We start from the raw sequence: 15,492 nt of genomic DNA on the forward strand, positions 1-15,492 counted from the left end.
ATTCTGATTGATTTTTTTTTTTTTTACAAGTCATTCACTGCATTGTGCTCTGAGGACACCTGACAAAGAGCCCATTGTTTATTTTATTACAACAAGGAGAATTTAACCCTGTGCGAGTGCAGAGAATGTGTGATTGATTGGCTTTATAACTGCATGATTATCTTCCTTTTATACAGTCTGGTCAATGCACCGGCACTAAATCATCAGCTTGCTACTTGCAGCTCTCTCAACATCCCACACACTGCTGAGCTCTCATCTGTACTGAACAATAGTATTTTGTGGTGTTAATTTCAGTGTCAGGTTTCATATGTGCACTCAGTTGTCAGTGTTCAATAGTAAATTGTATTTTAAAAAGATTATTAAGTTTACTATGATCATGTGGTTAAGAAAATATTCCCCTGTAATATTAAATGTGATCAGTACAGATGTGAGTGTGTAACAGTGATTTGCTGTGCCACGATATCTAGGCCACCTCTTTGTGGGGTGACTAACATATATACACAATGGCCCAGATACACACGGACTCTGCTGCATAATACACCCCATTTTATTTTATTTTTTTAAGATTAAATGATCGGAAATCAACACATCGTGTACCCTTTCTGTAAATTGTTCATTATGTCAAATCGTTTTGTGCAGGTATAACCAATCCACTCCATATTCGTCTACTTAGGAACAGGCTCAAGTGCCACTTTGTGGCTGAAAGCTGTCATTACATGACAACGTCTCCTTAAGTGGAGTAATGCTTGAACCTCACGAACACAGGCTGTTCTTAGACAAAACACTTAGACTGTGCCACCTGTGACTCCAATATCATTTTCTGTAATGCAATACTACATGTCATTTTTGACTGGGCTTGTGTCTTTTGCATAACAATTAAAACACGTAGGTAACTGACTGAGGACTGACAGAGCATTCAAGTTTTTCCTTTACTTTATGAGAAGACTATAATCTACCAGAGGTCCTACACAGATCAGCTGCTTCAGTGCTCTATCGTGTACTTTGTTATAGTGGGTGTAGGTTTATTTGTTCCAGGTGAATAAACAAATTTCACTTTGGAGCAGGATTTGTAATCCAGTTTTATAAAAATGTTCACCTGTCCTTTTTTCTAACATGCCATAAATAGACTCAGGTTGTTGCTGCAATGGTTTAACTATAAGTCCTTTTTTTTCCTACTCTCTTCGCTGTGTGACACAGGTGAAGCAAAAGAACATTGCCCTTTTCAAATATCATACTGGCTCTGGAGGTTGTAAACAACTTGCTTCAACCTTAGTGATTCACTTCCAGGTTTTCAAGCTCAAGATTTTCACAGTCATGTCTTAACCAGACATGCTACACACTGCAAGTGTTTACTGGGGAAATAGGAATCAGCGACTAAGGAACAGGAATGACAGGTTAACAGCTTCATTTAACAGAGGGCCACACAAGTGCTAAACAAAGCAGTAGCACATTTTCACTTTTATATAGTGGATGAGAAATAATAATTAACACGTAGCAGGTGTGGGGAGGTGATTCACAAGGGGAATAAAAGATTAAACAACATGCTGTAATTCTAAAAACACCACAATGGTGAATGTAGAAACGGACTGTTCCCTGTAGATATGAACGAAAAGAACTTCATTTTTAACTATTGCATATTAATAAAATGTGTTGTTTTTGTCTCTCTAATAGTGTGTTTCCTGGCACTTTGCATAATTTGTCTTAGCTAAATATATCATGTTTCTTTAAGAACCTACCATTGAGTTACCAGGACCTCACATCTGATACTTGTTGAACTTGATAGTGAAATGTTACGACACCCCTTCCCCATCCTGATTTCTTCTCTTTTTACGTGCATCTCATTAATCAGTTTCTCTAAACAACATCATTCCGAAACATTCCGAGTTCGACTTATTCTTATCCTTGGGATTGTTATCTACACTTGCATGTTTAACCAAGTCGTGCTTGAACTTACAGACATGTTTCCCTCAATTATGACATGCCAGCCTGGCAATGAAGCAGTGAAGCATGCCCACAACATTACGCTGCCTCTACTATACTGTACTAACTATATATACCCTTTAAAAATAATCTTCAAAAACAATAATTTAAACATTTTGCTTGCTCCGGTTGTTAATGTGTTGGAATTACAAAGAGAAGAAATCAGGAAGGGCTTGGATATGTTTTTGTCCAACACTGCACATGGGGGAAAAGAAATTAGTCGATTAACTTTAAGTTCATGGTTGGACCATCTTGGCAGCAGAATAGTTACAGTGCATGCACTATGAACGTCCCCTGATGTTTGTTCATGTCACACCCCCTTCTATACTCTCATATTTCCTGTCTGCCTCTAATACTATCAAATAAAGGCAAAATGCCCTATATATATCTTAAAATGAGTTTATGCTTAAAACAGGAGAGAAAATTCAAATAAATAAGTATATAAATGTTTATTTCAAAACATGAGAATGGTAATTTATGATAAAATTCAACATTATGTGAATACAATTTTTATAAGGGGTAAATCTAAAATTATTTCTTTAAATATCAAGTACCACAAGCTTTTCCTCAATAAAGACTTAAAACTTTTTTTTTGTTCCTCTCAGACACCATGGCATGTGAACACAACCACTTCACACCACAGCAAAGTTTGAAATGTTTAAATGTACATCAGTACCATCATAACATCCTGTGATATTAGTGTCTGCATCTCAGACCCGTGGCCCAGTGTAATCTCCAACATCTGGCAAAAGTGAGACTGAGTATCACAATATGGTTAGCTGACATTGCATTATACTGTATAGCGCTGGAGAGATTTCATAAAGGCCTTATTTCCCCAGATCCTCTGCAGCTTTATGAGAAAGAAAAGGAACAAAATGCAGCTTTCATGTGTCCCTGCTTCTTCAGGAGTCAATTGCTTTAATTTTAAGCTTTCAATTATTTGTGATTTTGATGGAACAAAATTTAAATCCACACACTCTCCAGCCTCCATAGCCACGGGAAGCAGGAATGCAGCTTCCTCTGGTGGTTGAAAGAGTCCTAATACAACCAGCTTCTGAAGAGCGCAGTCTTCATTCAGTCCAAATAATAAACATGAAGCATGAAATTAGTGTGTTTAAGTAAAGAACAAATGCTCTGAGTGGAAACAAAGGGGAAAAATATATATCTATTTTAATGATTAAAAGTTTTAGCTTCCTTACTGTGTAACTTCATGCACAATACAGACTTGTATTATTGGGTTACTTCAATAGTGAATGTGCTGGGCGGATAGACAGAGCTGTTTGATTGGATGATCAGATAATTAAACGTTTGAGATTATAATTCAGTTCTGTAGTCTGAAGCAATTTAAGTGCCTCTGTGTTGGAACCTGGTCACCAACTACAGCACTTTGGAAAATGGAAACAATTTAAAACACTGACAACCAAAATACACGACCGTGACCCACTGGCTACAGCCAGAGACACATCAAATATTAATATTAGAAGTAATTTTATCAGTGTGCCCCCAAATCACCCCGTACAGGAAAGAGCCAGGATTTTAATTAAAGGAATATTGCAGTAATTTAGCACTGCACTTTCACAAAGCCGGGACAGACTATAAAACACAGGTCAAACCTGCTGCAGCAGATGCCAATATATCTTGATATTTAATCTGTAGTATGGGTCAACCTCCAATAACCCTAGGAGCTATATTTCCTAGTAGCATTTTTTAAATAGGATTCTATCTGGCCACCCGTATTAATGCAGACTGGTTAACAAATACAACACTGGTGGAGATGGCATTTAAAAAATAAATGCAAACACAGTGACACAAGTTAAAAGTGTGGATAAATATAAAAAGTAATATAGGTTGGACATGTTTAATGTGTCTAAATCTGTGATATTTTCCTCTTAAAAACATCATGTGAAAGAAGAAAAATACTATTATAAAGTTGATAAGATGCCTTTTCAACTTTTATATATTTTAGAAAGAGATGAAGAGAGAGGGGCGGACTGGAAGAAAATATTTTTGGAATGCCATGGGACAACACAAACAAGGATAACAGGTGTCTTATCATTAATAGTGGCATCGCTTTCTTCATTATTCACATTTTTGGGAAACACAAATCACCTCAAATATATATATATTTTGCACCTTTTGCTTTGCATGCGCATTGTCATTTGATGCTCTTCTCCATGAGCTCTAATGTCATTCAGCCAATAGGCTTCTGTTTGGCTTACTTTTTAATAAACGGTTCCTTAAATGAACTATAGGGGCTGATTTTAAAATTGCTACTTCAATTTGTCAGGTGTAGTTTTTGTAAAAGTACATCAAGGGATTAGAGAAATAACTTGATGCATTTATTAGGCTTAAACAACTTATTTATGATTTCATGGATGAGGCAGCCATTTTATCAGCTCTGAAGTTGCAGTTAAAGGTTTTTAGTTGTAATTTTTAAGCGAGTGTGAAAATAATTCTGAATATGAAAATTATTAAGTTGCAGTAAGTAATGATGTGAGTTAACATACTGTAATTTGTTCTGCAAGCATTCCACAAATGAACCCATTCTAACCAAGCCATCTTCCCGCAGCTATGCAAGTATCACACAAACTCATCCCTCTGCAGTCCTTCACAGCAGAGGCTTCACTCATATGATCAAGTCCCACTGCTTACACTTGACGGGCTGGCTTTTGCCCTCTCCAAAGTGTTCAGAGCGCGTGATAAGTTAGCCTTCTGTCTGTCCAGGCTAGAAGTGTTCCGTGATTGCACAGTTACGTTTCCAGCACCTGGTTGGTTAACTCGACTTCTTTCCAAACTGGTGGAAGTGCGTGATTGCACAGTTCTTTCTCCCATCACAGTATTAACAGACCGCATTTGGTTGGCTCTCCCTCTGTCCAAACTGTTAAAGGTGTTTAACTGACTGCTTCTTTCTTGCTCCAGAGATCCAGGACCGCCTGATTGGTTAGCCCTCCCTGTCTGTTGATTATTCAGGGTTTGCAGTTGGCTGGTTCTGTCTCTTTCAGGGAGTTTGGACTGAGTGGAGCTGCTTCTGTCTGTATTTATAGTTTGTATGCTCTGTCTGTCCCTTTCCCTCTCCAGACTGGTGTCCCTGCGTACAAGTCTGCTCCTCTCTCGCTCCAAGCTGGTCTGGATCTCCGCTCTCCGGGCTAGAGCTTCTCTCAGCTGAGTGCGGAAGGTCTCGATTTTACCCTGCAGCTCCTGGAGCTCCCCCTCCCACAGGCTGGTCTGTGCGGCCTGGCCCCCAATGGGAGACAGCACCAAGCCTGTGGAAGCCAGTGCTGAGACGGGGCCCCCGTTAGCATGGAGGCTAATCTGTGGTGGGGAGGTGAAACTCCCCAGGTAACTCAGCCCTCCTAGTCCGAGGCCAGGACGGCCCACCATCCCGGGCCTGCCGCGCACTGAGGCGGTGTGCGTGCGCAGGCGGTAGCTGTGGAGGGTCTCAAGGTCAAAGTGCACACGTTTCTCCTTGGGCTCATGAGATGGTGAGGAGTTGTTGGTGTCCCCACCTGTAGTGGATGCAGGAAGGGATGTAGGGGGAGATGGTGGGGGAGGCTGATGCAGCTTCCTGTGAAGGCTGCAGTTCTCTGAGATACAGGTGGAGGTGCTAATGAGAGAGAGGAAGATCACAGTAAAGAACCTTTATCCAGCAAGATATACAGTACAGCGACACATGGAAACATTTATTAATCAAATTCTAAACACTACACACTATGGACTCTATACTGGTACGAATGTGGGTTAATAGAGTGAAGAATTAGCTGTAATACTGACTTAAATCATGTTAATAGAGCTTTGTGTTGATTAAAAAACCCGTTGGGTTATTTATTAACTGAATACTGTACAGGGGTCTCATCTAAGATCGACCATGAGGATGTCCAACAATTTTATCTGACAAGTCATAAATTTGAAAGTCTGCAAGTGTTAGACGTTTTCCAAATATTTCACATAGAGATCGACTTGTTTTACAAAGATATTTTCTTGCTGGAGGCAAATGAGAAGATCGATACCACTCTCTCTTGGAAATATGAAGCTAATGCCAGCAGCTGATAGCTTAGCACTTAATTGGAAACGGGGAGAAAGTAGCCTTGCTCTGTACAAAGGTAACAAAATCTGTCTGCCAGCACATTTAAAGCTCACTAATTAACACGTTACATCTTGTCAAAGTATCGCCTAAAGAACTTTAATTAAATGGAGGTAGCTCCCTATCAGGAGAGAGAATGACGCAGATTTTTACACTTTTACACCAGCAAACTGAAAAAGATATCGAAATGACTTGTATTTAATTAAATGTGATTAAATGTGTTCAGAGGGGGCAAAGTGGGAAATTCTGCAGCACAATTTTAACAGTGTTAGCTCATCTAAATGTAATAACTCTGAATAACACATTGATGCAGATTAACTGGCCTATTCTGGCTATTTTGAATAGAATATAACAGCGTGGATGCAGAAAACTGTCAGTTTCTTCTTTACTTTTGGTCGAGGCCTGCCATCTCCTTCCCCACATCCTCGTACGTGGTGTGAAGAGCTCTGTGAATTTTCTGCAAGTACAGATGAAAACACAGAGGAACTACTGGTTAGAAATGTGACATTTGTTAATATGTAATCATTTCTGAAATAAATGAGATGATGAATCTGAATTTTCATTCAGATTATGCTATCCAGATGTACAGAACATCTGTGACCACCATTTCTCAAATTGCACTGTGGTGCTAATTTGAATAATTTATTGAAATGATTGTAATTCAGTAAGAGATACTTTTCTGGTTATCCTTTTGAGGAATGTCTCCAAAAAGAAGAAAATCTGGCACTTCAGACTGGGGTTACTCTATGGGACTAACGCAGACGACATCCAATCAGATGGTTGGTGTTGGTGATGTGATGAATGCCAGAGGCTGCCTGGGAGTGGTTGCCCTTTTAGGGCTATGTAGCAAACAAATGTGAGCAGTATTGATATTCACTCAGCTCGTTGCATTATTCACTCAAATACATTGCCAATGGCACCAATATTTGGTTATGGGTGGTAAAAAACAAACAAACAAACACAAAACAAAACAAAATATGACCTTTAGGAGCTCAATTTGTGTTTTTTTTTTTTTGCTGTATAAGCAACTTTCATCGAACACCAGTTCTTCCCCAATGCCCTGATTGCAAAAGAAGATTTGGCAGATTTTTATTTATTAATTTACTTTGCATTCCTTTTTTAAAATATTATTATTTTAGCTTCTAATATTTTATCTAAGTATTTTGCACATATTAGAAAGTGGTGACAGGAAACTCGGTGAAAAGGCTCATTTAATGATCTGAGCGTATATACGGTGCATGAATCAGCTGCCTACGCATATTTAAAATCAAGTACAGCGTTTTGTAATCATGATCCAATTAATAGAACACTGTCACTGTCAACATTTTACAAAATTAAAAAACTAATTTAAATTATAATTTACAGTTATACACAATTTAATCTTGAAACTGTTAATTAACAAAGTAGCCCAGTAGCTTTAATTAACACATTTAACATATATAATATAATGGGTGTTAATTTGAACTGTTTTGAATTTCCAACAGTAGAGGGCGTATGTTACCTATAAAAATGGAGTTAACCACAGAGGGGTGAGGATATCTGACTAACAGCAGTATGCTGGTGCTTGTGCCACATACATCTGTGAGTAATATTACACTTGGCCTCTGTGCATGTGTTTCTGACTGTGCACTTAGATGCTTTGCACACATGACAGCGTGTGCACGTATCCATTGCACCTCATGTGCACTATGCGTTTACTCACCTGGCTGGTGTGCAGCCAGTACTGCATTGTGTTTGTGCGCCGGAGTCGAGGGATGACCAGGTGATAGAAGGTGTGTTCACCTGCTAAGGTCAGCAAGGCTCCACCCACCCCCATACACAGCAGCACAAAGAGGCCTGAAAAATGCTGGATCCCCATCTGTAGAGTCTACAGGGGTGGCGACAGAGAGAGGGGTTGGGGGAGCGACACAGATTAAGAAAGACTTAAGCTGGCAGAAAGGAGAATGCAGATTGATTATTTATATTTAGGCAATTACCATTTAGGTCACTTTTTGTGAAAATGCAATTGGTATTCTACTGTTGTAACGCTAGTCCAGGTGTGAAGGAGTATAAAAGGCATGTTTGAGAAAGAAGGAAGTGGAGATGATGGAGAAAATAGGCATAAGGAGCTGACAGCTGAAGCAAAACTGAGAGTAATAGAGGGAAACAGTGGTTGGCTGTGGGATGGTAAGAAGAGACAGTGGTTTAATTGAGGAGCAGTTTGTTTCCATTTGGTCCACCCATATCCTCTCTGACATAATGTCTCTTTTGAGGCTTTCATCGGCCTGGAGGAACTAAAGGAGGCAAAGGTGAGCTTTTCTAATACTCTCTAATCATGTTTCCTCTACCCAACTCATTTTGGCATTGCCTCTGATGGCAATTAGCCCCACGCTGACTCAACAAAGTGACAACAATTATCTCCTTTTGCTCCCAATCCAGAGGGCAAGATCGCCCACGTAGTTTGGAAGTAGCCCTCTCTCTAGGCTTTAAATGGTATGAATAGTAATAACTTCCTGATGCGGGGTGAAGTTAAGCTTTTAATATCTTCCGAGGAACCTATGACTGTGTAATTGTGTCTGTTTCTATAATATGATTCAACTTTGAAGTGGGATTTAAAAGGGATGGCCAAAGGGAGTTGAACAGCTTCTCTGTTCACAAACAAGAGATATAGATACAGACACTGTGCGCCGTCTAGAGATTCCCACTTCTTTAAAAGGGAGTGAAACGAAAAGGGAGGAGAACTGAAAGTGCTCTTCTGTAGCACACATGAGACATAAATAAGTATTGACACCCAGACAGTACGTGCCTGTAAGTCTTGTAAGGTCAGTAAATAGGCCCGACATTATGTGATTGTGTCTTTTTCTGTGTGTGCGTGTATGTCACTGTCAGTGACTGTGTGCTGAGCTGGCAGGCAATCCTGTCTGTGTCCCAGAGGGAGATTCATTTATAGGAGTACAGCACTCGATGGCTTTCCTTTACACACAGCGCACGTGCACAATATACAGACACTCTCTCCCACTGAGGACTTACCTCGGTGACCGCAAAGACTCGCTTCCCACAGGGCACAACCTTATACCATTTGTCATGTAGCATGTCCATGAAGCCATCAGACTTGTATCGACTGACGAACTCTGACACGTTACGGGTTAGAGGAGAACCCTGGGGTAGGCCTATACCGTAGCCTGAAAGAAGAGACACACACAGATGTAAAAACATGCGCTATAGGTAAAAACACACTAAGAAAACACTAGGAACCCGCCATGCCCGAGGAACTAGTTGGTCTTTCCGAGTAGCAGACCACACTTAGCCAGTTGCAGTTTGCTAAAGGGCAGATGCCCTCCGGAAAAAAAAGGAGATTGATGGGTTTCGAGGCTTCAGTTTGAGTCATGGTGAACCATGTTTTCTGCTAAGTGCAGTGCAAATAATGTGTTTTTCTGGTATAATACTCGTTTAGAAAAACAAAAGCACTAAACCACTACAGCTGGGGGGCATATTGCCGTACACATTATGTAGTGGGATCAATTCTGATACAGAATAAACATAATGTAGACACTAAAAAAATAAAAATAAGCGTGAGAAGACAAAAACATTGAGACATGCTCAACTTTGAGATAAAAGTAAAGTGTTCACCTGATACTCATTTTCATTCTGGTGCCCCCCCACCTGTCAGATCAGGCCATTTCTAGGCTAATATCAAACAGCCTGATCCCGGCTTATATGCTGAAGAGGGATCAAGTCTGACTCCACACTCCAGACTCTCTTGAGTGTGGATGAGGTGCAAATATGCTCATATTTTACCTGACTGAGCTCCTCATAGGCAGTTCCATTTCCTTTTGTTACAGTCTCATGGCTTCTGATGATTTATTAGTGGGTTGTAAATCTCTTATACATAAGTAAAAATCCTTGGTGGGAGCAGTTGGTCCAACTCCACCCTGTGGGTAGTCTCAGGAGTAACTCAAGATTTAGATGTAGAAATGTCAAACGTCATGTCTTTTTATGTTATACAGCCTTTGACAAAGAGACTTTTATTACTCGTTTCTCAACTCCGCACCACCTCCCTTCCATTGTCGCTCTCGATTAATGCTACTTTAGGCCTTATTATTTTAATTTTGTTAGACTTAACTTCATTTCAGTCAGTGTTTTCAGAAAAGGTTCCCCTGAAGCTTGTCTGAAGAATATTAAAATGTACACGATAGTTCGTGCACGATCAGCCATCAACTTGTGATATGTTCAGTATCTATTTTCAATAGTGCTTTTATGTCACATCAAGAATAATCAGACATCCTACCTCTGACATCCCCTGACCTCATCAATAAACCCATCAGCTGCAAAACACTTGATGTATAGAGTGTGATGCACAGAATCAACTCTTTTCTTAATTCACACTCACTCGCTCTGGTTACAGGTTTAATATCCAGTTTTGATCGATGCCCAGTTCCTCTTTATTTGCACGTGCTGACATTACTGTATAGCTCTTTTGAGTATAGTGTTCTCTGGTTGATGTTCCTTTTTATTTAATAACTGTAAATACACTTAACTACAGCTGCAGTTAGTGGTTTGTTTGTTGAGTGACGGTTTAGTTGCATAACAGATGACTCATTAAAAAAAGAAGCACAATTAAAGGTAAGTTCCAGGTGTCACAGTTGGATGTAATAGATCCAAACATTTATATTGTACAGGCAGTAATGCAGATCATTATTTTAGTACATTAAGTATTCATCTGCTTGATTTGTAAAAAACGTTTCATCATCACTTGATTGGTGCCGACTTCCTCGTTTCCCTCTTGTAAAAGATAAAGGACAAACAGAATGAGGAGTAATAAGACCAGGCAGTAATAAAAGAATCTGTAGTTACTGCAATAAAATTATATAACTATAACATTTTTAATTGAGTCAACGATTTTCCTTTCCCACCACTGTTAATTGCTTTGATTTCCACAGTGACAAAATCACGAATCATTACACAAGTTTAAAGCTACAGAGAAGAGTTGCTCGGCCCCGCCCACACTTTTCATCGGTTCTACATTACAACCCACCTTTCTGCAGGTACAAATAAAACAAATCTGTCCCTCAGCTTATGATCAAAAGACCCTCCTGGAGATTTATTGCTATACGCGGCCTCCTGGGGTTCTGTTTCATTTCATCTGTACTGCAGTGTAAGATACAGTCTCGCCAACAGCGTTTTTGTATGTGCCATTGTCTCTGACCTGGCAGGTGTTTGTGTGTTGGTTGTCGAGGTGTCTGAGGCGGATCGGGTAGAAGCAGGCTGGCAGATGGAAACAGACTGGCGAAGGTTCATGTAACTGTCACACTCTGCTCTCTTCATGACAAAAGCCACCTAAGCTTTCTTCCCCTTTCTCCTCATTTTCTTCCTCTGTTCCTAATTCCTCCCCTGTCCGAGGTCATCTCTCTCCCACTATTGCCACCAGTCTCTTTCTCAGTTAGTCTCCTCCTTATCTCCGTCATCCCTTCACTTTCGCTGAATTCCTGCTTCACTCCATTCTTCTCTTTATCTCTTGGCTCCTCTCCCGAGTCCATTGCTTTGTCTCAGTATGCTCCCTCCACCTTCTTTTTTTCTCCTCTCCAGCAGACAGACAGCATTTTTCTGTCATCAGCCTGCTCTATCTCTATCCACATTTCTTTACAGCACTCAGTCAAATAGAAAAATACAAGTGGGCAGCCACTTGTCATTTGTTTTGATTCTTTCCCCCTGCAGACATTCGCATTTTCCATCACATGCCTCAGTCCCTCAGCTGTCACTCAAATCCCCCACACACCTACTCGCTCACAGATACGCCCGGGCAGATCAAGTTTAGTTTAAAAGTTCTTTGCAGTATATAGGTTTGTAAAAACCTTAATGCATTATTTAGGAAAACAAACAAACAAACAAACCCACACCAAGCCTGTTTGCAGTATAATCAATTAAATACACAGTGTGATACTGCTCTACTACCAGTTGAGCCCCTGCTTACTGTTGATGTCGTTATAAATACTGTTTGTTTATACAGTAAACATTCATCAGAAATGGCAAATGATTATATTTAATTAAATTAATTTATTCAAAATGTCCAGTCTTGGCATGGGTATTATATATTTATATTCAAATGCTAGAGACAAATCCACAAATGTATGGCTTTTGATAATTACTTTTACTATCATTTAGGCTTCTCATTATTAATACGCCTGTCTAAAACACCAGAAAATAGTGAGAAATATCCTTTACAATTTACACAGATAATGTAAATCCCAAAACATGCACTACCCCATCACATAAAACAAAGAACATGCAGCAAATCCTCACAACTGATAAGCTGTGAATACAAGTGAAGCTGTGTTTTTTTTTTTTGCTTGAAAAATGACTTTAAATAATGAACTGCTTATCAAAATTCTGCCAATCAACCGATCACTTCAGCTTTACATAATTTGTTTTACTTTTATCAGTGCATTCTGTGAGAATGGGCATGTTTTTTTTTTTTTTAATGGTGCTGTCCTGCTTGGAATTAAACTCTCACACACGTGAACACGTGCAGACTAAGGCGACCTTACGTCGCTCCTGCAAGACGTGAGCTGCCCGACCAACAACAGCCTCATGCTGGCAACAAAATCTTCTGCCAGCCTCATTTTGATGTTAAGACGTGGTTGACTGAGCTCGAGTATGTTTATGCATAGAGGGACAAATACACACACACACACACACATACAAATAAGTAGTGAGTGGTTGCGTGTTCACTGGCAGTATTATTAATGGGGTGTGTCGAGCCTGTCGTAAACATCTCCCAACAGCACTCAGTGGAATCAGACACAGCGACAGCGACACCCCCGCATCTCTCTCTTAAGTAGCCCTAAGATTTCAGCAGTACACCTTGCCTGCAGCAACTCCACAGTCCCAGTTCCTTCATCCCTCTGTATCTCCTGACCACAAACCATTATATAAATCCTGCCTGCATCCTCATATGGACCAAATAACACACACTCTCTCTCTTTCTCTGTGTATGTGTGTGTGTGTGTGTGTGTCCCCTCCCCCCTCCCTCACTACATCTGCTTGGGGTAAAGGTTTGTCTTGATTAGGGGACTCTGTTGGCTGGCTCTTTTATCACTCGCTGTGCAGAAAGGCGCAAACTGGCAGTGGGCAAATGAAAGCCCTCTATCTCCTTCTTGTGCTCAACTCCCACCTTGCTCACCCCCCCTCAGTGGCCCTCCCTTTCTTTACCTTTATTGTTCTCTTACTTACTTTTTCATCTCTTATTCTGTCTTTTTCTTTCTTTCGTTTTTATTTTTTGTCGCCCATCTCCTCTCCTCCCTCCTGCGTTTCTCCTCTCACGAATTTCCTGTCTGGCCCATTTCCTGCACTTCCTTCCTCTACCATTCAGACCTATTGAGTTATTCAATCACATCCTATGCATCCTCACACCGACTGTGAAAATTGGTAGATAGAAGCTCTACCAAAGGTATGTGTGGATGCTTCGGTTCCTTTTTCATATAGACAATGAATCAAGTAGTTATAAAACTGACCAGCTCTACATACCAATGAGAGCTGCTTTCTCATTCTCACAGTCATGAGTAACACCACAGTGAAGTCTCTTGGCACATTTTGTCTTATGCAGTGAAAGCGCTATATAATCTCCAGTGAACAACAGTTGCACAGTGAGTAGGGAATATGGGAGCGAGGTCTTTCGGAGGCTATGCTTTGATTGACAGAGAAATTGTATCAAAGTTAGTGTTTGGTCCTCTGTGACAGCCTTACTAGTATCTATTTACTGTCTGTTATTCTGTTTGCATGCCTCTGAGATGGGAGGAGAAAAGAAAAGAGTGAAGCGAAAAAAATAAGGAAGTACTCAGTGTGTGTGTGTGTGTATGTGTGTGTACATGCACATATGTAGATGTACATGAGTGGACGAGCATGACTACACACTAATTATATACCTGTAAAACCTGCCAGGCACTGAGCTGAGTTTAGGTTAGAGGTTAAATGCTTGATACATCCAATGAATGTGTTCTGCCCGTGAAAAACTTCACTTCAAAGTCACCTTCAGAAAGCACATGTGCAGGTAGCCTGTGACTGGAATAGCATTGGTGACTGGAACCTTTATTTACCTCAATAAAAAGGGAGCACCAGACATCTACAGCTTTTTAACAAGCATGTCACAGTCTTTTAACGAAGCATCTGTACCACAAACAGGAAGTAATTAGTTTAAAAAAGATTTTAATGACTAACTGTATTGACCAACAGAAACAACACTGAATTCCAGTACTTGCAGGATATTGTCCAACTAAATATGTATACAGAAGGCCACAGTGGACACGGTTCACTACATGCAGCATATTGTGGGCAATACATTAGAAATTTGCTATTAAGATCTCTCTTATATTTATTTCTGTAGGCCGTAAGAGGAAAAGCAAAAACAACATGGATAACTGGGCAAACATGAAGGAGTGACAGCATTGTAAAATGTTTATTGCAAGCTTCTCGGCTCCGTGTTGGCATGGTTCAAGTGGTGATTATCAGACAGAACAAAAAAAGCATAGCTCTTACTTTTGAAAAATGTCATCCCTGTCAAAGTCTGAAAGAAACCAGTTTCCTTCAAGGAGAGCACCAGAACAGATGCACATTAAACCCGCAGACACTAGTATTCACACACATGCAGAAGAATTCATGTAGCAAAGTGCGACAACTTGAATACATAACCCCCTGTGTGGGTCATTAGCTGTTTTCTGACTGGCGGTGGATTTGTCTATTTGCTGCACGACTGTGTTGCAGTTAGCCCTATCTGTGTGTGTTAAGTCAAAGTATTTGGACCAGGCATTGTGTTAATAATAGATGATTGAGTATTTTTACCCTGCAGCGTTATAGTTCATGCAGTGAATCACTGTTATTCTGTCAGTCTAACCACAGTATTTGATCTCCTTACTAAATGTGTATATGTGCATGCTACTGTGTGTGTGTGCATCTTGTGGAGACTTTCTCTCTCAATAAACAGCACCACTACGTCCAGTTTTCCGTTTATATAAGTGATAAAATTTAAATTATACTGTATAGTACTGTTTTCAGTAAAAAGTTTCCAACCTTTTCACAAGGGAAAAGAGGAGTGAACTAGACAGTAAAAAATAACGGGGACAATCACGACCATTCGCGTGCAGCCAAACACCAAGGGAGTTTCAAGATGTTCTTAAAAAATATCCTCAGGGAATCAACACAAGTGATAAAAACCACAGTGTCTTTATGTGTGTACCTTCGATGGCGAAAGGCTTCCCGACAGTGAGCAGTTTGCAGTCCGCATCAATAGAGACCTCAAAGTCCAACAGGGCTTTGTCCATGATGAATGCATCCAGGGTAGGAGGATCTGTCCTTCACCACCAACACACACACAGACACACACACACACACACACGCGCACCACAAAAATGAAGATGAAGCATTAATTGAATACAATCATTTCCTTACTTTTGAAGACC

The 15,492-nt window shown here is 40.2% G+C and overlaps 1 protein-coding gene across 2 annotated transcripts in view; it reads right to left on the minus strand.

Moving 5' to 3' along the window:
• Window positions 1-2,504: 2,504 nt before the first annotated feature.
• Window positions 2,505-15,492, minus strand: part of grin3ba (glutamate receptor, ionotropic, N-methyl-D-aspartate 3Ba) — a 68,131-nt gene continuing 55,143 nt past the window's right edge. For both annotated transcript variants that reach the window (XM_033325826.1, XM_026338974.1), the window contains 5 exons: window positions 15,270-15,385; window positions 9,071-9,222; window positions 7,764-7,928; window positions 6,451-6,518; window positions 2,505-5,584 (listed from right to left, as the gene is read on the minus strand). In XM_033325826.1, coding sequence (XP_033181717.1) covers window positions 4,615-5,584; window positions 6,451-6,518; window positions 7,764-7,928; window positions 9,071-9,222; window positions 15,270-15,385 — 1,471 coding nt within the window. In that variant the 3' untranslated portion in view covers window positions 2,505-4,614. The remainder of the gene's footprint in view (window positions 5,585-6,450; window positions 6,519-7,763; window positions 7,929-9,070; window positions 9,223-15,269; window positions 15,386-15,492) is intronic.

Source organism: Anabas testudineus, chromosome 22, assembly GCF_900324465.2.
Source record: "Anabas testudineus chromosome 22, fAnaTes1.2, whole genome shotgun sequence".
Taxonomy (NCBI): Eukaryota; Metazoa; Chordata; class Actinopteri; order Anabantiformes; family Anabantidae; genus Anabas; species Anabas testudineus.